This window comes from Aedes albopictus, chromosome 3, assembly GCF_035046485.1.
Source record: "Aedes albopictus strain Foshan chromosome 3, AalbF5, whole genome shotgun sequence".
NCBI lineage: Eukaryota > Metazoa > Arthropoda > Insecta > Diptera > Culicidae > Aedes > Aedes albopictus.
This window is the reverse complement of record NC_085138.1, coordinates 412699582-412722083: the sequence shown is the minus strand read 5'-3', so window position 1 is coordinate 412722083 and position 22502 is coordinate 412699582. Positions and strand designations below refer to the sequence as shown.

Genomic DNA, 22502 nt, shown 5'->3' with positions numbered 1-22502 from the left:
CGGGAAGCAATTGACAACCACTTGTGTCGCATTGCTGGTTTCTGGGAACGACAGAGCTCGCAACAGCTTAGACTTGGATAAGATGTATTACCGCGAACTCAACTCAAGGAGCACATCCTGGATCCAGTTGATAATTCCAGTTCCATGCGCGACCAAAAACGCTCCAAAGACAGTAGTGTTTTACGCACGTGCTCAGAATAAGGGAATAAGTGACGACAATGGTGCTGGAGGTACGCAAATCGATTTTGGTTGAAGTTGGAAACTGATGACGAACATAATGGTGAAGAATTTGTGGAACAATGAAAGATACGAGGAATATGAGAGTCCCGATCGGTAGAGGATGACATGTTCTTAACTTGAATTGAGTGCGTTTTTATGGTATCGGTATTATTTAGTTCAAATAATCTTCATTTATCGAATTCAGTGTTGCCATCTACCGGAAAAATATATGTGCTCTATAAATTGTACCTTGTATAAAATACCCAAGGCAAAACATTATTATTGTTTTCCTGTGCATTAGAGTGGCCCACACTTATATGCAAAAACATAAAATGCGAAAGAGCGACTGATACAACTGACAAATGGTAACTTCAGGAGGGTTTCAGGAGCTTTTAAGGAAGCTTCAGGGAGTTACAGGAGATTTCAAGGCGTTACAGGATGTTCTAGCAGGTTTTAGTTGATTTCAGAAAAGCTTCTGGGGATTTAACTTTGGAAGAAGTTTTAAGAAGACAGTAGATGTGTTTTAGAAGGTTTCAGAGGGGTTACGGATGCGTTTCCGCTGGTTGAAATGATTTTATGGGGGACATAGGAGGGGTTTGTAGGCGTTTCAAAGCGTTTCAGGGGAGTTGGGGTATCCAGGCCTATCAATGGACTCTCAGAAGGATTTCAGAGAAGTTTCAAGGCGTTTCAATCCCCAGGCCAAAACGATCAAGCACATACAGGGGGTGGCCACAATGTTTGAGATATGCAACTTTTTTTTTCTCCCACAAAAAAATTCAACATACTGTAACTTTTCATAGAGTGCATCAAAATATCTCAAATTTTGACTGCTCAAAAATGCTCAAAAATGAGTTGTCTAAACATAGTGTTTTACCCGAACGGTTTTAACTTTGCGAAAGATTAATCAATCGAGGCCAATTGTATCAATGATGCACATATTGATATACATATTGTCATATAGATTGACAAACAGTCAAAATTTGAGATTTTTTATGCACTCTATGAAAAGTTATAGCATGTTGAACTTTTTTTGTGAGAGAAAAAAAAAGTTGCCTATCCCAAACATTTTGGCCATCCCCTGTATCCCCTCAAATCACTAAATTACGCTTGTAGATCCGATGATCTACACACATGGGATACCCTTATATAGTTCATAACGCTAAATTACCCTAAAGACTTTCTTGAGACTTTCTTTCTTTCTTAATCAAATCTACATGCATAACTTGTGTACTTGTATGAGATTGAAACATGCAACTATGTGGTTTCAAGTGGGGAGCTCCACGTTTGTTAAAGAATCACCAACGTTTGGAAGCTCTTCAATCTCTTCTGAAAACGCCTGAAACATCTATGAAACGCTTATCACGCCTTTGAAACTTGGGGGGTCCCTTAAGAGCAGTAATCCAAAAAGTATTTTCAAAAACTGTTGGCTGCCTTAAACACCCTCAAAACCTCCTGCAACACCTCTGAGACCCTTCGAAATCCCTCAATACGCCTCTGAAAACTGTTGTAACTCCACTGAAACTGCCTGAAACGGCACTGGAAACCCCTGAAACCGCTTCGGATCCCCCAAAGGGTACTTTGATTTGGCATTTGTTGCCAGGTACTTTCATATCTGGACCACTGTGCTCTTGTAACGCACACGAGAACCTGAATCTTCCTCAAGCACCACAGAAAACCCCCTGAAATTACTTCGGACCTCCTGAAACAAACCTGAGAAACTCATAAGCCCTCAAAAACTTCCCTGTCCCACCATTAGAGCTCGCTGGAAATTTCTGAAAACCCCCTTAAACACCATCGCATTCCATGTAACGCACCTACACAGATCAAAAAAAGAGTGTAAAATTATGGGACATATGATGCACATAATTGGAGCATGGGAAATCACAGAAGTTTACATGACATATCATGTAATATGATAATTGAATTTTATTGGCTTTTCTCGGCGAACTTAATTCTACTCAAAGAAGGAGGGAGTAACGAAAGTAATGAAAGAAACGGTGGATAGAATTGCAAGTGTGCGACGAGAGACATTGAATAGAAGTTGAAGATTAACAGAGGGCCACAAAGATCGAAAAAAGAGTGTAAAATTCTGTGACATATGATGCACATGATTGGAGCGTGGGATATCACAGAAGTTTACATTGCATATCATGTAAAAGTCATAAAATGTCATGTAAACTTCCATTATATGTCATGCAAACCATCATAACACTAAGTTGACATGACTAAATTGAAGTTTACATGACGTGTAAATCTCATTATTTTTATCTGTGCATAATTGAACAACACAGTCACAACAACGACCCCATTGCTGAACGTCCTGGTTTTGAAAGGCTAGGTACTAGTAGTTCGATGATGACTACTAGCCCTAGATAGGCAAAAAGATCGTGGTTGTGATCTGATAAATGTTGTTCGGCTTTGCTTTCTGTTCTATCGATCGGTGACACTTGTTTAGAGATTCATATCAAGCGAACGTTATTTATTTGATTTTTTTCGCGCTTTCATCTCGCATGCTCCTATTGTATGTAAATGATCTTATTTACTTTCTAGGTTTAATCACCGCATGACTTTATGATAATTAAATTTTATCATGTAATACTAATGAATTAGCATGTAAACTTACATTATATGTCATGTAATTCAGCATGACTCTGAGTAATTGACATATAACACAAATTTACATGATATATCATGTAAACCATCATAACACTAAGCTTACATGACTAAGATGCTTACATGACGTGTAAAGCTCATTATTTTTATCTGTGTAGAATCCACTGAACTCCTCAAACGTACCCGTAACGCCTCCGGAACCCCCTAAAAATCTTCTGAAATTTCCTGAAATGCCACCAAACAGCCCCTTAAACCTCCTCGGACTCCCTGGAACGCACCTGAGACCTTACTAAACTCCCGAAAACGTCCCTATAATTCCTCACAGATAAAAATAATGAGGTTTACACATCATGTAAACTTAATTTTAGTCACGTAAATTTCGTGTTATAATGGTTTACATGATATATCGTGTAAATTTGTGCTATATATGTCATGTAAACAATCAAAGTCATGATGAATTACATGACATATAATGGAAGTTTACATGATATTTCATGACTTTTACATGATATATCATGTAAACTTCCGTGATATGCAACGCTCCAATTATGTACATCATATGTCACAGAATTTTACACTCTTTTTTCGATCTGTGCTGTGAAACTCGCTGAAAATCTTCTGAAACATCCTATAAAACCATCGAAAACTCTTTTGAAATTCCGCCTACTGCACCTGAAACCCCCGAAAACGCTCCTGTAACACCGCTTGAATCCTCTGAAGCGCATCTGAGACCCTCCGAAACTCCCGAAAACGCCCCGATAACGCATTTGAAAAACCCTAAAAATCCTGTGAACCCTTCTGAAACCCCATGTATCGCACATGAAATCCTCCGAAACCTCCAGAACACGATTCTGAAGCTCTGTGCAATGCCTCTGAACCCCCCTCCTGAATAAGCTTCAAAACCCTCTAAAACCTCCTTCAAATCTCCAAGCAACTCGCCTTTCTTAAGCATCTTTGCAAGCGTGGTATCCTTGAAGTTAATAAACTCAATCAACTTAGTGACAATCCTATTTAGGCAGTCCCGACTTATTACCTTAAGTTGGTTTTGATTGACTTACTCATGATTCTACTAGGAGTTTTGTCAGAAATTACACTCAGGAAATCCAACAGGAATTTGTTCAGGAAATTTATCAGTATTTTGTCGGAAAATCTTCTATTTATTAGAACACCTCGTCACATCCAGACCCCAATAATAGTTATTTATGTAATGAGTTGCAAAAAGTTGATTTTTTCAGCACGAGTCGTACATTTATCCAACGAGGCTTGCCTAGTTGGATAAATACAAAGAGTGCTGAAAAAATCGAGTTTTGCAACGAGTTCCATACAAAATTGTATGCAATGATTTTTCATAATGCAACCCATTTGAGTTGCATAATACATTGTACAACTATTTTTCATTATGCAACTCATTTCAGGTGCATAATGAACCAGTTCGGAAAAATTGGCCATTATTATACCAAAATGAGTTATAAAAAATATAAATTATGATACTGAATTGCATAAAACATATTTGTAGTTCCTTGTCAAAAATAGAATTCAATCCTTCAGAGCAAACCATAGTAACAGCATCTCAAACTTGTGTTTCAATAATCCCACTTAAAAACATTTTTATCGTTAAATAATTGGAAGTGATCATAATTGCTTTTAAAAAATGTTTCGAAATATAAGTTATTTTATTGTTGAAAATACTGTATAAATCCTTGAAATAAAAGAATAGCAGAGCTGATGCTAGTTATTCTCGTCAGCTGCTCCGCTTAGTATGCATTACAGATGTAAAGAAAAACCTTGGGAGTGACGTTGCTAAGAAAGTTAATGTCACTTCATTGGAGATCCTCCTCATGGCATTGAACAAAGGAATTTACCCGTGTCGTGGCTCGAAAGCCTTCCCAAGTAACCACGAGGCGCTATAAGCTTACCTCGGGACTGATATAATGCTAATAAGGAGTCTCCACGCTCTATATTAGCCGATTAATGGCCCTGTGTGCCAAAAAAGGCGAAATATAATGCTAATGGTTACTTGGTAGGCTTAAGCGCCAATGCTCGCCAAAGGAAAGCAAGCAGTAAAAATTCTACCGACAACTAACAAACATCGAAGAATAATTGAAGAGATTAAAACAGACGCATTGATCTACCAAAAAAGATACTCGAATAACTGACCGAATCCAAAATCCTCGAAAGCCAACCGCCAAAAATAATAATAAAAATAATAATAACCATCAAATGCAGTGCTAATTTTCTAAAAAAAATAATTTTAATTGGTCTTTCATCCATCTAAAACATTAAACACGTGTTTTTAAAATTGTACGGGGGAGGCGAATCTAATGAGATTCTTCAGGAGAAATATTTGGGATACCTTCAGAAGTTCCATCTGGGATTCTTCCAGGAATTTCTTCTAAGATTTCTAAACATATTCCATCTAGGGCATCTCCTGAAAGTTCTTTCAGGATTCATCTACAGATTCCTTCAAAGATTCTTCCAGTCCTACTGGAATTCCATCAGAAGATACTCCAGAAGATTTCCCATGTGTTTCCATACAAGTTCCTTCCATTGCTCTTTTTGGGATTCTAGGATTTCCCCCTGGGATTACACTAGGAGAGATTTAATCCGGGATACCTTTAAATGTTTCAGAGATTTCATTCGGAATACCTTTAAATGTTTTTGCATGGTTTGCTTCAGGAACTCCTATCAACATTCCAGCAGGGATTCCTTCCGGGATTCCTCCAGGAAATTCATCCAAGATTCCTTCAAGAGTTTCTTCTGAGATTTCTCCAGAAATTGCTTTAGGAGTTTTAACTTCTTCTGGAATTCTTTCAAGAATTGCTTCCGGGATTGCTTTAAGAACTTCTTCCAAGATTCCTCCGGGAACGCTCTGGGAGTCCTCCAAAAACTTTTTCCCTCTGAGATTACTTATGGGATGCTTTTGAAAATCACTTCTGAGATTCCTCCGGAAAGATCTTCCGGGATTCTTTCAGTGAATGCTTTCGTTTTTGTTCAGGAACTCAATCCAGGATTCCTATAAAGTTTTCTCGGTGCGTCAATTTTTCCCAGTTTCAAATCAAAACATAATAGGAAAATTGGACAACCAAATCACCGGAAGTTCCCGCTGCTGAAGTTATCATTGGAGTTATTACGTCTGCGCAGCTGCCAGTTGAAAGAGGAAGCTTGAACATAGTTTTGGATGGTGCAGTTCATCTACTCAAGGCTAGCAAACAGTCTGGTTCCGTCGACTAGGACCATTTCAATATCCACCGATAGTCCACATAAGCCGAAAAAGCAGGAGAAGGAAGATCCGAATGCCAGGTTTGTCGGGAGTTACATCTGAAGAAGATACGGCTCAATGAGAAAGAGTAGATTGACTGTAGGATTGAATGAGGATTTATTGTGGAGCATCCTGATGGAAGATCAAGTGGATTCGGAAAATTCTGGCTCATCATGATGTTGCCGATAGAATGTTAGGGATCAGGATTGACGCCGTTGCAGCATCTTTTAGACGATCATCAGAAAAAACCGGTGAGACCTTTCTGATTTGTTTTAAGTTACACACTTGTAAGTGTAATTGATAATGCATTTTTGGTCAACGCGTGATGGAAACGCCTCGCTGGCTGCACACAGATGTGGCATGATGCTGCTAAACGACCACGCAACAGCCTTTGGGTTGATTTCTGAGATTTTTAAACTTTTCCTTAGAGGTTGCTTAATGCTTATTTTACTTTTATGTTTCTTATAATACGGGGTTTTTATACTCCATTTCAATATCATCAATTAAAAAAAAATAAAAGCGCTGCACAGTAGGCCTGGCCGCTTTAATGCTTGTAATGCATCTCTGATGCACTGCAACCATTAATAATGACAAGAAAAATGATAGGAGTAGTCGATCCTATCATTTTCCAGGATTCTTTCAATGAATGGCTGTGTATGTGTAGACTAGACTAGACTGGACTAGACTAGGAACTCCATCCAGGATTCCTATAGGTACTCTTTTATGGATTCCTCAATTCCTCGGAAATCCATTCTGGATTTCGTTCAGATGTTCCTGAGATGAAAATCCCCCAGGAGTTTATTACAGAATTCTCAGAGACGTTTTTATTTGTTGCATTCATTGTGAAATTACAAACGGAATTCCTTCTGGGCATACGCGCCAACTTGTGACATAGTTGGGAGGGGCAAAGCTCTTCAAAATTGATCAAAATGCAACTTTTTTCGATCAAATGCGCAAGTTTCCACGTGAATATGCCTAATTTGGATAAACTGCATCGATTTTGACAGTATTTCATTGATTTTGAGATGCCCCCCGCCCTCCCCCAACTACGACACTAGTTGGCGCGTATGCTTCTAGGTTTCTTCCTTTTCGGGGTTCCATTTTCCAGGAATTCCTTCTGGAAATCGAAGAAAAACTACTGAAGGAATTCCAAAAGAAACTGTTGGGAAGAACTAGGAAGCAGCTCCTTGAAGATGCCCGAAATCTCTTGGAATCCCAGAAGAAATCCTGGAAATATCCCAGATGGAACTTCTGAATCCCAAGCAGAATCTCAGATGCGTCTTTCTAAGGAATCCAGAAGGAATTCCTAGAGCAAATCTGGAATAAATTTCTGGAAAAACCTTGGGAAGAATGTCTGAAGGAATCCTAGCAAAAATTGCTGAGGAATTCCTGGAGGAATCTCGGAACGATTTCCTAGGGATATTTCGGACGGAATTTCAAGAGGAATCCAGGAACTTCTGGAGGAATCTCACAAGCACGGAAGTCATTCCTGACTCAATCCCAGAAGGAGCTCATGATTGGATGCCACCAGCAAGTCATAAACTGACACACCTCCCACGCACGCGAATCCTGCCTTTTGAACTCAAAATCCAAAAAAGCTGGCGAAGTTCAGCAGAAGTCCGAATCGTAAACAACACGGAAACGAAACGTGGACTCGGAGAATGGCTAGTCCAGATGCAGTACAAGAGGTGGTCCAGGGGTTCGGAGTCGGCTTCGTAGGTCATACCGGTGCCCTGCGGTCGAGATCGACCCTTACAACGATTAAGTGGCCGCGGAGAGGAAGTCCCGGTAGTGGTGCTGTCGTGGCGTCGGTCTACTGGGTTGGATCCGAGCCCGCGGTTGGAAAGGGGTCCCCGGCAAGGGTCGGGGTAGGTGAGATCCTGCTGTCTGCAACCTACGGGTGCATCTGATAGGGCCTGAAGGGTAGTGATACCCTTCCTTACGGGCAGGTCAGATCGGGTTGCACGTGGGCATCAGTTCTTGATGTCCGCTCAGCAGTAGGGCGCGGGCGGGGTTGACCCTGCCCGCCTTCCGAGGACAAAGGGAGTGGCGAGGACCACTCGGGAAACTGGCTAAGCGCCAGCATGCTACCGTGATGGACTCTCCAAAGCGAGTCATCGATGTTCGTTGCTGCAGGCTACGCAGCTAACCTTGTGGGTGCGATGTGCACTAGCCCCTCTCTGAAGCAATACCTTCTTGGTGGTTCCGGAGAGACGTAGGGTTTGGCGACCATAGGAATGGTTTAGTGGGTACGAGGAGAGAGTAGTCATGGATTTTACTTTTGTTGTAGAAGACGGCCTGTCAGACCTACACTACCCTAACCTTCTGTTCTGTTCTGTGTCTGTTGAGCAGATTATCCCCCTATGGTTTAGAAGGAAAAAAAAACGGTAACGAAACGTTGAAGACTTAGAAGAATTTACTTAAGGTGAATATATGACGAAGCCACAACTCGAATTTTGAAAAGCACAAATCTAAAGAACCGAATGTCAATTTGAACTGAAAAGGTGATCGATTGGTTAGCCGCTGGGGGTGACCAATCGATCAACTTTGATGCTGGGTCATTAGGCCGAAGGTCATTAGGCCGAAGGTCATTAAGCCGAATGGTCATCAGGACGAATAGAAAGTTAGCCGTTGTTTTTACCTTTTCCAGCAGTTTTTGCCAAAAACTAGTTTAACAATGAAAATAGAAAGAGTAGCCTATGTTTTAAAGAAGGAAAAATTTATGAATTGAATATCAGCAGTTTCAGCGCCAAAAACTATTTTAGCAATGATACTAGAAAAAAACAGCCTATATTTAAAAGAAGGAAAAATTCATGGGTAAAATATCAGTAGATTCAGCATCAATAAAGTATCTTCGTGCCTGTCACACGATACACACATGCAAAATGGTCATTTGCAGAGGAAGCTCTCAGTTAATAACTGTGGCTGCTGAGAAGCAGGCTTTGTCTCAGTGTGGACGTAACGGCAAGAAGAAGACCCAATGACCATTCGGCCTGATGACCATTCGGCCTAATGACCATTCGGCCTAATGACCATTCGGCCTAATGACCATTCGGCCTAATGACCATTCGGCCTAATGACCTTCGGCCGAATGGCCTGACACCTATATTCACCTTAAGCAACTGCGGCGTGCAATGCCGTATAAAGTGATATGCTATGATATGTTGTGCTAACAGGACTTAATATTTTCCAAATTTTCTACCGTGAAAATTTCATTAGCCTCATTTTTTTGAAAAGCTGGATTTTTTTTCTAAAATTGCATTTTGTACATTTTTGAAATGTATGGTTTCAATCATAGTTTCGATAAAACTAAACATTTCCCGAATATTGCTTCAAGCCATTCTAAACATGGCTATATTTTGACCGACATGGGGTAACCGACGTTGCTTCGAAATAGAGTATCCTTAAAAAATTCATTTAATTTCCGATACACTCCTTGTGTATCACAAACACATTAAAAAAATGCGACACATTTTAAATACCTTCTCCTAACGATCTTTCTATTCACAAATTCAAATTCTCCACATTTCTACTCAAACAAATCTACTGATACAACTTTAGCATAAAGAGATCTCCTTATGCAGTATCGGATTGCTAAAACCAGTCACCAGCAACGAATCACATTTGCATGGAGAGTTTCCTCACGCTGGGTTGAACTAATGGAGCACTATAAGTTTGTTCCTGCTTCGCAGATGGAGCACAGCGCACCGCGCAGCGTGAAAATTAGCATCAAAGGCCCATCGATTAAATTCCACTTTTTCCGCGTCTCTGCAAGTCATGCACATCGGAGGGGACTTCTCTCGAAACCGGTTTAACCCAAAATAAACTAACTTCCTCACGGCATCTCCAGTTAGCAGCTAATCAATAATTTATTTGCACTCTCACTCACTCACTCTCTCACTGATTCGCGCCCCCCTTTTTTCACGACTGTCACCGTCTTCGCTGATTGGACTTGCCGACGATGTCCTCTACGATCATGGGATACACGTTGCTGGCCGCTTCCGGCCGGGACGTGAAGTCGCCGTGATCCAGCAGATCGTACTCGATCAGCTGGACGTTGGATTCTTTGGGAAAATGGGTGCTGAGGTGTTCGACGTCCCGTGGGTGCACCGTACTGTCCCGTCCGCCGTAGTGCAGAGTCGGTGACTGGGTGATCATCTGCAGATGATAGTTCGGAGGTTCTCTGCTTCCGTACTTCTGCATGTTGCCCCGAGGTCCGTGATCGAACCGGCGAAAGCGGCCGGACAGGATCAGCTGCTGGTAGTGTTCGAGCTGTTTCTGGGAGTTCTTTGATAGCTGGTTGCTCTTGAGCAGGAGCTGCTGGGCGGTCATCGGGAAGATGAAACGGATTTTGTTGAACAGCAAGGCGACTAGCTTGAACTGACTGTTGGTCATGAAGGCAGCCGGGGCCATCAGGTTCAGCGACATGATCTTGGCGTTGTACTCGGGACGTTCCGAGAGCAGAACAAGGGTTGCTGAAGCTCCTTCCGAGTAGGCGATTAGGTGAAGCTGCTTTCGTTGGGACATCTGGAGGGCGGCATCTATCATGGCTGGAAGATCGTAGAATCCGATTTCATGGAAACTGAAGTCCCAGTATTGGGACGAATCGTTGGAGTAGGTCAGGTGCCCGGCAGACTCGGATGATGCCCGAGAGTTTCCGAGCCAGACTTCCATGCCTGCTTCCAAAAGTTGCATCGGAAGGTTTTTATCCAGGGTCAACCAATCGGAGGACGATTGTCGAATTCCGTGTTGAATCAGGACTGCTCCTTTAGCTGGAACCTGCGGAAGCAACCGGTAGACAATCAATTGGTAGCCATCCTCCGTGGTGACCCGGTAGCGTTCCGTGTTGATCTCGTACTGAGTGATGTAGTCTTCCTTTGAGACGAAAATGATCAATTAAAACCAATTTTTAAACCACTTCCAACTAGAGTACTTACGGTTCGACTCCGATCGGAGTTGTCCTCGGTCTTCCTCACTGCTCTACCGGCGACGATCGCGATCGTCGCCAGCACTAGCAGTGGCAGCAGCACCGTTCGGCTTAGGGTCCCTCCTGATCGAGTCATTATGCGCAACTGATCGCGGTGGATCTCGCAACGAGCCTCGCAAGGCCTCGCCAGCCCAGCCACTGATGTTGCAGGGAACTGGTTTGTTTGTGCAAATCCTTTTCCGCGCGAGCCCCCGCACAGAACGTTTTTGCGTCATTCCGATAAACGGACGACCGACCGAGAGACGGGGGGAGGAATCGCTGATACCCGGATAATTTGCTCCAAACATAAATCTAATGCCCTATAATGAACACACACAACAGGTTTTGTGCAGCGTCATGGCGTCCAGAACAGAAATAATGGTGCGCGCGCTTCTTCGGCGGCGGGATCGATTGCAAACGATCCTGGCCCGACCCGGCCCGGAAGCGAAACGTGATGTGTGTGGCGAAACGAATTTCGTTGTCACTGGTTCTAATCGTTTCGGACTGGGAGAACGATTTTGTAATGAGAGAAGGGGGGTTCCCGAGCGAGAATGGATATGAAACGAATGCGAATAAAGCTGCATGAGAATTAGTTCATTTGAGAAACAGAAGAATTGATAATTGAAAGAAGCAAAGAATGAAAAGTAGAGAACATTAATTCAAGCGAAATAGCACACTCACTTGCAAAACGCCTGTTTGATACCTATACAGTGGTGAACCGATTTTGTCAGTCCCCGATTGCGTTTGATTTTTGAACCGATTTTGTCAGATTGTCATGAGAAAGAAAAAAAAAAGTGTATCTCACTCATAAATTCCGTAACGATCAAATCTTGCGTAACTTTTGAAAACAAACATATTTCTGCTCCTTTAGAGCCACTATCTAACCTTTTAAACCAATATGAGCATGAGCATGAGCATAGATGACCGCACAATTCGTAGTTGCTACCCCATAATTGACCAGAACAATCGAAATTGCACAAGGAATCAACAAACGGAGCTTGGGAGTAGCTACCGCTCTCAATGCAGGGATAGGGTGCGACTCAAAACTCTTTGCGTGCCGCACACTCTGCTACGAGACAGCACAACAAACTAGAAGGAGACGAGTACGCGCAATCGGTTGTGTGTTGCTCGCTTACTTTGCCGCGCGCTGGAGCTCTCCTGTCTCTCACGCTCTGTCGTATGCACTCTCTCGGTGCTTGTCTCCGTGCTTTGCACTTGGCTTGATACTACGCATGATTGGAAAAATTTCGAATCAAATGACCCATCACTTGTCAGCCCTTGACAAGCTTAACAACTTTGCCGAAAACACAAACTCTTCAATTAATTTATTAATTGATTTTTTCTGTTTGGAGACAAGCACAGTCCCAAGCACCGCGCATTACTCCCTGCGCCGTAGAGCTAGTGCTGCGATTGTCTCTCGCACAATTACGAAAGCTCTCACTCATACGTCTCTTGTCTCTCGGCAAAACGGGAGACGAGCACTTGCGATTGTGTGAAACACACGCTTTTTTAGCACCGCACGGTGCATGCCGCCAATCCCTGCTCTCAATGTGCACGGTTCGAAAATTCAAAACTTTATTAGTCAATAACGGCGCAGGCCACGTCCTTACGGTCATCGAGGAAGGGAAGGAATGGTAGTGTGACGTACGTTGCTACCACCCAGGTAACCAATAAGCAGTTAAAATTGCATTAATTGGCCCTATATGCGCCTTTACAGCAGGTCATTAAATGCTAATCTGCCGTGTATGCGCCATTAGTGTTAATTAAATGCAGGTATTGGCCCAATATACGGCTTATTAAATGCATATCTTTCCTATTCCCAGGTTGTCATTTTACAACTTCCCTCTCTTTTCATTTTTTCCCTCTCCTGTGGAACTTTCCAGGCTTGGGGCACGTCCTGAACTGCTGTTGCTGTTTTTTTGCTGCTTTTCATCAAATTGGGATTCGATCCCTCGATCCACGGGTTGACGATGGTGCTGAACCGCGCTACAGGGTAAGCTATAGATGATCAGATAAAGCGCATTGGATTTTTGATCTATTTAAGGCAACAGTAAATATTACACTGACAGTTGCTTCGTTATGTTATGAGCTCGGCAGGTGCTGATAATAAAATCAATCATAGGAAACCAACCATGGAACTAATTTGCCAAAGCATGTTTTCCCATTGATTTTCATTGTTGTTACCTATGATTGACTGAACATGCGAATGATGATGGCTTATACAGCCGTGGCGCGTAATTTAAAAGTGGAAATGTGTTGTGATTTTATCATCACTTATTTCTCATAGCAGTTTCATGGCAATAAAGTAGCAGTTATGATGCCTGTTGACCAAAATATACCGTGCATTTGAAATGCTACGGAACTGCTGCCAGGTTTTAAATAGCATTCGAATTGGTAATATAGGGCAGCTTAGCAGTCGAACTGCTATTCTACGACAGTAAGCAGGCCGAATGCAGATATAAAACAGATATACGGTTTATTCAAATGCTTATTGGTTACCTGGGTAGAGACCGAGATCACCTCATCTTCTCCACGACTGTCACGGGAAGGAGTTTTTGTTAGTGAGGAGGGGGAGAGCCACATGATTTGGATTCACTTTGGTAAGTGATGTGATTCATGCAGGCATTGCATTTATCATCTGATCAAAAGATCATCTTTGTGTGGAGGAAAGATTATATCCCTAATCAAAGATGGCACAGCAATGATCCATCTCGTCATCTTAAGATGATCTTGCTCCATCTTGACAGTTAATCGAACAGCGAGAGTAAATAAATGTTTAATTTTTATAAACTTGATCAGTTTTCAGAACATTAGAACGAATTTCGGTGATCTGGGGTAACATCCGTATAATTTGGAAGTAGTGTGATTTCCGTGGCATCTTCATAGGAAAATGGTCAATGAATTTCCCGTTAAATTGCTACTTCAATACTGGGACAAGCAAAATCTGTAGACGTGTGCGCCGCCGCGCCGCGCCGCCGTCGCCGACGTTTTTTTTTTTCACGCCGCCGCCGCCAGTTAAATTGACCCGGCGCGCCGCTGTTCATATTTTTCCACGCCGCCGAACAAAATTTCCCACGCCGATGAGAAAACGACAAAGATTTTTTTTTTCTCGACAACCTGTTTCAATATGATACCAATAGCAGTGGTAGTTTTTAAACAGCTTCATTTTTCTCCTTATGCAAATTAGGGGTATTTTTCTGAAGTTCTTCTTGTGAATCTTGTGATTTCGTTTAATGATTTCTTACAGAAATACTGTGAAGATCCTCACTAATTTTTATAAGTACTAAACGAGACTCATCTGAAAACCATAACGGGTTATCAACAAAATTCTTGGCGATTTTCTCATTAGGTCCACATACACATTCTCCTACATATTCTGTGTATCTCTTGTAAGATTTTCATGGCAATTTACGAATGACATTCTTGGAGGCATACATATATATATTCCATCAAATCTTCAGAAATTCCTATACACGACCCTCCAGAAATTTCACCAAGAATTCTTCTAGAAAATTTTCCAGGATTCTTTCAGAAGTTTCTCCAAGGATTGTTCAAGAAATATCCGAATGTTCCTTTAGAAATACTTTTAGAGATGCCTTAAGTTCCTCTATATTTTTGCAAAGAACTTCTATGGAGAACCTTCTGAAATGTTTCCATTGATTTATCAGAAATTTCATTAACATTTCAGGACGCGCACCTGTTTTAGTATCAACACTGCATCGCGCTCGCGCTGTATACGGCGAGCGATTTTTTTTGGTAGTGTTGTATGTTAAATAGGCCGCTCAAGAAAAATCCATATTAACCCCCTCCCACGCTAAGGCACATTTTTTGTATAGGACCTCCTCTGAAATTATCAGACTTTTCGGAACCCCTCCCTCCTCAAATCATGAAACGACAACGTTTGGCTTCAACCCTGATCCTCGGTTTACATCAAGGAAGGTATTTACTCTCTCTTACGATGAGATGGAATCGACGGAGACCGATAGCGACCTGAACGATCCAGATGGGACTGCACACTTGCAGAGCAATCAGTGTTAAATGATTATGATGTTGGATGATAGATAGTTGTTAATCGTGAATTTCTAAATAAAGTTTTCGTTGTTATACAGACTGTTACAAGCGTGGTGTAATTTATGGACGTTTTCCTTCCAGAAATAACTCCAGGAATTATATTTTCATAGTAATCCCGGAATTCTTTGACATAGATATCTATTTTCGGCTGTTTTTTTCTCTTCATCGTAGAGTTTTTTTTAGAACCTATTGATCTCAATTTTTTTCTCAAAATTTTCTCAATCAAGCTGAAGCATTTTGGCCGACAAAAACTCCTCATGACGAAGAGAACAAAACTGCCGATAATATTCTTGGTCATTTCTTTGGAAATTTCGAGGAACCTTTACATTTAATTTACCCCACAGACAATCTTTCAGGGATTCCTTTAATAATATGTTCATGAATTCATCCTGGAATTCTTTCAGAATATCCGCCATGGATTTTGGAGATTTCTTTTGGAAGTTTTCTAAATATTGATTAATAAATCCTTATAGGAATTCAATCAAGGGTTTCTAAGGGAGAGTTTTCAGCAATTTGTTTAAGAACTCTTTCTAGAACTATTTCAGAAAATTTCCTGAGATACTTTCACATAATTCTGCAGGGATTCGTTCAATTATATTTCCAGAGATTTTTTCAGGAATTAGAAAGACAATTTATTCAGAAATTACTTCAAGGGGTTTTTTTCCAGAAATTCTTCCACACCTTCAGTAGTTTAAAGGTTTTTCATGGTTGTCAGTAGGTAATCTCTTTCAAAAAATATTTCCTGAGATTCCTTCAGAGACTCCACCGGGAATTCTTTGAGATATTCCTCCACAGATGTTTACAAAAGTATTTTATGAAATAACGTAAACCATGTTGGAGTTACTTTTCGATGGTTACCTGAAGGAAATGTTAAAAAAAATCCTGATTAGATTTAATTTTATTGAAACTATTTCAGAAACAAACGTTGGGGGAGCTCCTTGAGAAGTCCCTGAGGAATACCTGGAGGAATTCCTGAGATTCGCCACAAAAGTTCAGTTAATTGGACGCAGTGGCTTTATTTCCCCAACAGAGGGGTAGAAAAAATTGGTGAGATGGCTTTGGAAGAATTTTTGGTAGAATTTTATGAGAAATTTCTGAGAAAATCCTTGAAGGTATTTCTGAAGGATATCTTTGCGGAGTGTTCGAATTAAATCATGAAGAAGTTTCTGAAGGAATCCTTGAAAAAAATCTTCAGAAATCTGTAAAGAAATTACAGACAAAGGTACTAGAAGAATTTGGAACAAACCAAACAATCGCCAAAAAAAAATCTAAAAATGTGATTTTTTTAAGGAACTTCTGAAGCAAAGCGTAGAAAACTGGAGAATGCTGTGCAATAATTCCAAAAAGGATTTCTTGAGATATTGCTGAAGAAACGTTAAGATATACATCCTCATGTGATTTCTGAAGGAACTCCTGAAAGCAACTCTGAAGGGATTTTTTTAAGGGCACCGGAAAAAAAATCTGAAAGAACTCCTGAAGGAAGGTTTCTAACAATCTCTAGAGAAGTTTACGATCTCACTTGTGGAGGAATATCTGAGGATCTTCTAGGAAGCCCCCCGAAGGAACTCGTAGAAGAATCTATTCAGAATTTTCTGGAGACCGTTTAAACCTTTCACACAAAATAGATGAAAATAGTAATTTAGGTACAAAAAACAAATTATTCTGTATTGACGACGTTTTTTAATTGCACTTCACAAAAAAAAACAAGTAAAAATTTTGTCACGCCGATTACGCCGCCGCCGCCGCCGCCGCCGAATAGGACGTACGGCGTGGCGCCGGCGTCGGCTGCCTCAAATTACTATACACGCCACCGCCGGAGAAAACTGCTTCGGCGCACACGTCGAGTCCATTTCTTTTTCAACGATACTTTATAGCAGGAAGTAAGCCTGAGTAACGCATTTTAATTTTCTTCTAGGAGAAAGTGGCACCATGACTCTGAGGGGGCGGGAATGATTTAGCCAAAGCCAACGATTCATATACCTAGGCGTTGAAAATTAAAAATTAAAAGTCTATGAGGGGGTGGCCAACAATAAGTATCCCTAGTTTATGGACAGTGCCATGTGGTGAGAAGTCGAATTACACTAGTTTACAAAATAAAACGAAAGTCGTGAACTTCTGTTAACGACCAAAATTTTTGAAGCATAGTTTAGCGCTGATTTTGAAACCGTGCTTCAAAAAATTTAAAGTAGAACAGTTTTTGAGTTAAAGCTCAATATCCAGTTTTACAACTTAAAAATATGGAATTTAAGAAAATTCAAATATTGTGCGTTTTGTTCAACCAATTTTAAATCTTTTTCCATAAATTAAAAGCTGAATATAATACCATTCGATCATCTAAATGCAGGTTTTGCGTCAGGTTGATGAAATTCGAGATATTGGCGAGTTTTGGGGACGATCTCTTTAAATTTTAGCAAAATTACCAAAAATATATGAAGAAATGTATTTTTTTCAATAAGAAAAAAAAACAATTTAAAAATTCTTTCTCAGCGTTTATTTGACATATCATATGTAGGCGAGTTACAGTAAAAAATTCAGCTCAATCGAAGCATTGATTACGGAGAATAAGATGTGTGAAGTGAGCGACTTTGCTTAAAAATAGAACAAAATTCGATTTCAAATCATCAACCTTGTATGGAAAGTCGAAAAAATTTCCGCTCTACTGTAATTTATTCCTTCACGTTTTCGAACTCAGGGCATGATTCTACACCAAAAACGATCATCAGCTCGCCGAGTTCAAAAATGCTGTAAACTAGTGTTATCAAATCATTCCAAATACCTTATTTGTTAACTGTAATTACATAGAATCCAAGAAAAAGCTACAGCACTCAAGCGATATAATCAATTGTAGTCTTTATTCCATTTTAAACAACTTGTTTAACATGTTTCTTTGCAGCATTTGAAAAAAAAATATATGGTAATATAAGAATTTTCAATTTTCAATAATGTTAGCTATCAGATGCTTCTTTTTATGTTTAACGCACTTCGTCTAGCCATCAGGGTAAGGGAAGTCATGTGTGATGTGTGCATCACTGGTACAAATTTGGGCTCGATTGATTAATTTTTCGCGAAGTTAGAACCGTTCGCGTAAAACACTATTTTTTAGACAACTCATTTTTGAGCTGTCATACAGGGGGTGGCCAAAATGTTTGGGATAGGCAACTTTTTTTCTCCCACAAAAAAAATCAACATGCTGTAACTTTTCATAGAGTGCATCAAAAAATCTCAAATTTTGACTGTTTATCAAACTGTTATATGTGCATCATTGGTACAAATTTGGGCTCGATTGAATAATTTTTCGCGAAGTTATAATCGTTCGGGTAAAACACTATTTTTTGGACAACTCATTTTTGAGCTGTCATATCTCGGAAACCAGTGAACCGAATTGAATGATTTTTTTAACGTTTATCAACTATGTATTGATACTTGATACAACGTTATAAAATGTAATATTTTCCCACGGCGAATTAAGTTATACCGGGTTGAAATTTTTACCCATATAGAGGAAAACAAGTCAAATTTACAATACCACACAAAAATTACTAAATGTGTTATTCCTTTAATCTAAATAGGCTCTAATATATTTGATTAAAGATAACTTGAGAACAGAAGTAGAAAATCTTTGCACATCAACACTAAAATTTATTGACATTGACTTAAAAAAATTACATTTTTTCGAGAAAAATCCAAAAAGTGTCAAACCATGATAACTTTTTACAACGTTCAAAAAGTATCTATGATTCAATAGTTTGTGAAGAATTTGTATATTGTTAGTGTACGTTCAAAATTTCATTTAATTCGGTTCATTGGTTTCCGAGATATGACAGCTCAAAAATGAGTTGTCTTAAAAATAGTGTTTTACCCGAACGGTTATAACTTCGCGAAAAATTATTCAATCGAGTCCAAATTTATACCAATGATGCACATATAACAGGTTGATAATCAGTCAAAATTTGAGATTTTTTGATGCACTCTATAAAAAGTAATAGCATGTTGAACTTTTTTGTGGGAGAAAAAAAAGGTGCCTATCCCAAACATTTTGGCCATCCCCTGTATCTCGGAAACCAGTTAACCGAATTGAATGAATTTTTTAACGTTTATCAACAATATATTGATGCTTAATACGACGTTATAAAATGTAATATTTTCCCACGGCGAATAAGGTTATATCGGGTTGAAATTTTTACTCATATAGAGGAAAATAAGTAAAATTTACAATACCACACAAAAATTATTAAATGTGTTCTTCCTTCAATCTATATAGGCTCTAATACAGTCAGGTTTTTTTGACGCGGTTTTGATTTACGCGGCCGCGTAAACGAAAACTCCATACAAAAAAAAATTTCATCGTCTTAATTTTTGCATGATTCGTCGAGAAATGGTGAGACTTTTTTTACGCGGTTTTTCGAAATTTGAACTGAGTTTTTTTTACGCGGTACTATTCCCCGCGTAAAAAAAACCTGACTGTATATCTGATTAGAGATAATTTGAGAACAGAAGTGGAAAATCTTTGGATATCAACACTAAAATTTATTGACATTGATGTAAAAAAATTACATTTTTTCGAAAAAAGTAAAAAAGTTTCAAACCATGATAACTTTTTTCCACGTTTAAAAAGTCTCTATGTTTTAATAGTTTGTGAAGCATTTACATATTGTTAGTGCACGTTCAAAATTTCATTCAATTCGGTTTACTGGTTTCCGAGATATGACATCTCAAAAATGCGTTGTCTAGAAAAAGGTGTTTTACCCGAACGGTTCTAACTTTGCGAAATATTAATCAATCGAGGCCAAATTTGTACCAATGATGCACATATAATAGGTTGATAAACAGCCAAAATTTGAGATTTTTTAATGCGCTCTATGAAAAGTTATAGCATGTTGAACTTTTTTGTGAGAGAAAAAAAAGTTGCCTATCCCAAACATTTTGGCCATCCCCTGTACTTTCTATTCTAATTCTACTACATATACCTATCGAACTGGTAGCCGTTGCGCTTCTTTCACTTTCTACCCTATCATGGTAGACTGGTTGATGATGGCTGTTGGTTGTTCCTTTTTTCAGTCCGCAGAAAACTGAAGGAATCGCCGAAGGAATTTGGAGAAAATACCAGAAAGAACCTAAAAGTGTAAGAACTCAAAATAAAAAATAAAAAAACAACAAGTATACCAGAAGAAACGCCCGAAGAAATCCGTTAAGCAATTCCTAGAGGAATCACCAAAGAAACTTATCGAAAGATTCCTGGTAAAACTTCTAACGAAAATCCATAAGGAAGTAATGGTGAATCTCTTGAGAAACTCCTACGGGGATTTTCTGAGGATGTTTTGCTTAAGCTTCAGAAGAAACTTCTTAAAAAATGCCAAAAGGTTTTCCAAAGAAATTAAAAAAAATACCCAGAGATATTCCAGAAAATGATTATAGAAACACTGAAAATTCATCAATGTTACCTAAAGGAACAACAGATTGGATGATTTTTTGGTCCAGTCAGGAAAAGTTTTAATCAGTGCAACCTGATTGATTTGAACCAAAGTTTAAATCACGTCCGGCCAGATTAATCACTTAGCTTCATATAGTTCTGAAGAAATGTTGTCGTTGGGTTTCCTCTTTGATGGGGTTCTCTGAATAGCTTACCTGTAAGTAGATTAAAGAGAAAGATAAAATTGAAATTAGCTAAATAACCGATACTCTATAACCATAATTATTCTCTTAAATTCACCAGTATTATATCAGTAGGACCCAACTAATTCTGTTTCCGACTGTATCAAAAAATGTGTAGGGTGAAACGCGACTGAAATACATAATATTTTTGAGCAGATGAAAGATAATTATCTCTTCATTATAAATTCTAATAGGGTCTTGTACCATTTGGGCAGGTGTACCTATTTTGGGCACTTGCCGCTATAACTAAGTCAATTACAAACAGATTGATTTGATTTTTTGTACAGAGTTAGATACTGTACGTGCCTAACTCTATACAAAATTTCAAATCAATCGGTTTGAAATTGACCTATTTTGGGCACTTGCCGCTATAACTAAAAGTGCCCAAAATAGGTACACCTGCCCAAATGGTACAATACCCTATCTAAAAGTTACGAAATTATGCTTAGCTTTGTCACTCGAAGAAGCACGTTCCTACTAACAGGACCTAAGCTTTCAAGTCAACTTTTGTCGAAACTTCGTCTAATTTATAAACTTTCGCCAGTTCAACTAACAAATCACCCACCTGACCGGCACGAAAACTCACTTCATCGCGTCACTCTCCGCTCCGAACCCCACTTCCCCAAAGGAACAATATTTAACACCACACTGCTGCCGGACAGCAAGCCTGTGAGTCGTGATCCATTCACAACTTTTTGATAAACCATTAATCGCGCGATGTGCACGTCCCCACCGGGACGGGACGGGGCCTCTGTGAAAAACGTGACTTATAACCGTGAAATCGGCCAGCACCAGCGCAGCGAACCGACCGAAAGTTGTTGGGACACGATGATGTCGACCTCCTACCTAGCTGAAGATAATGAGCGAAATTTATCTCGTCGCAATGTCGCCCCCGCCCGAGCAGCGCTAGCGTTTGACCTCTGGCCATCATCGCTTGGCGCGATGTCGCATCCGCATCATCGTTCGGAATAAGAAAGCAGCAATTTTTGGGGAATGAGAGAAACAGCTGGGTGTCATCATTATTCATAACTTTTCGAGTGGAAGTTGGCAGAACAAAAGCAAGCACGTACTTCGGCCGTCGAATACAGATCTCAATTTGTATTAATGTTTTTGAACGAAGTCTAAATAATAGTTCTGGAAAACAAGGAGTCGAGTCAATTGCCTTTGATTTCGATTTGATTTGGATTCGATTTCGATTTGATTTCGTTTCGATTCGATTTCGATTCGATTTCGATTCGATTTCGATTCGATTTCGTTTCGATTTCGATTCGATTTCGATTCGATTTCGATTCGATTTCGATTCGATTTCGATTCGATTTCGATCTCGATTCGATTTTGGTTCGATTTCGATTCGATTTCGATTCGATTTCGATTCGATTTCGATTCGATTTCGATTCGATTTCGATTCGATTTCGATTCGATTTCGTTTCGATTTCGATTCGATTTCGATTCGATTTCGATTCGATTTCGATTCGATTTCGATTCGATTTCGATTCGATTTCGATTCGATTTCGATTCGATTTCGATTCGATTTCGATTCGATTTCGATTCGATTTCGATTCGATTTCGATTCGATTTCGATTCGATTTCGATTCGATTTCGATTCGATTTCGATTCGATTTCGATTCGATTTCGATTCGATTTCGATTCGATTTCGATTCGATTTCGATTCGATTTCGATTCGATTTCGATTCGATTTCGATTCGATTTCGATTCGATTTC

General features: G+C 39.7%; 2 protein-coding genes across 5 annotated transcripts in view; both read right to left on the bottom strand.

Moving 5' to 3' along the window:
* Nucleotides 1–22502, bottom strand: part of LOC109621323 (atypical protein kinase C) — a 340341-nt gene that overhangs the window by 182755 nt on the left and 135084 nt on the right. The window lies entirely within an intron of this gene.
* Nucleotides 9937–11840, bottom strand: LOC115267921 (lipase 1). The gene is made up of 2 exons (XM_029875639.2): nucleotides 11029–11840; nucleotides 9937–10966 (listed from the first exon to the last, which is right to left on the bottom strand). The coding sequence occupies exons 1-2, from the start codon at nucleotides 11152–11154 to the stop codon at nucleotides 10022–10024; spliced, it is 1071 nt and encodes a 356-aa protein (XP_029731499.1). The 5' UTR covers nucleotides 11155–11840; the 3' UTR covers nucleotides 9937–10021.

Excerpts from the sequence above, each read along its gene's own strand:
- LOC115267921 (XM_029875639.2), bottom strand. The coding sequence starts at position 11,154 with ATGACTCGATCAGGAGGGACCCTAAGCCGAACGGTGCTGCTGCCACTG. Across the intron at positions 10,967-11,028 it reads ACTCCGATCGGAGTCGAACC|GAAGACTACATCACTCAGTA; the intron begins GTAAGTACTCTA and ends TTCGTCTCAAAG.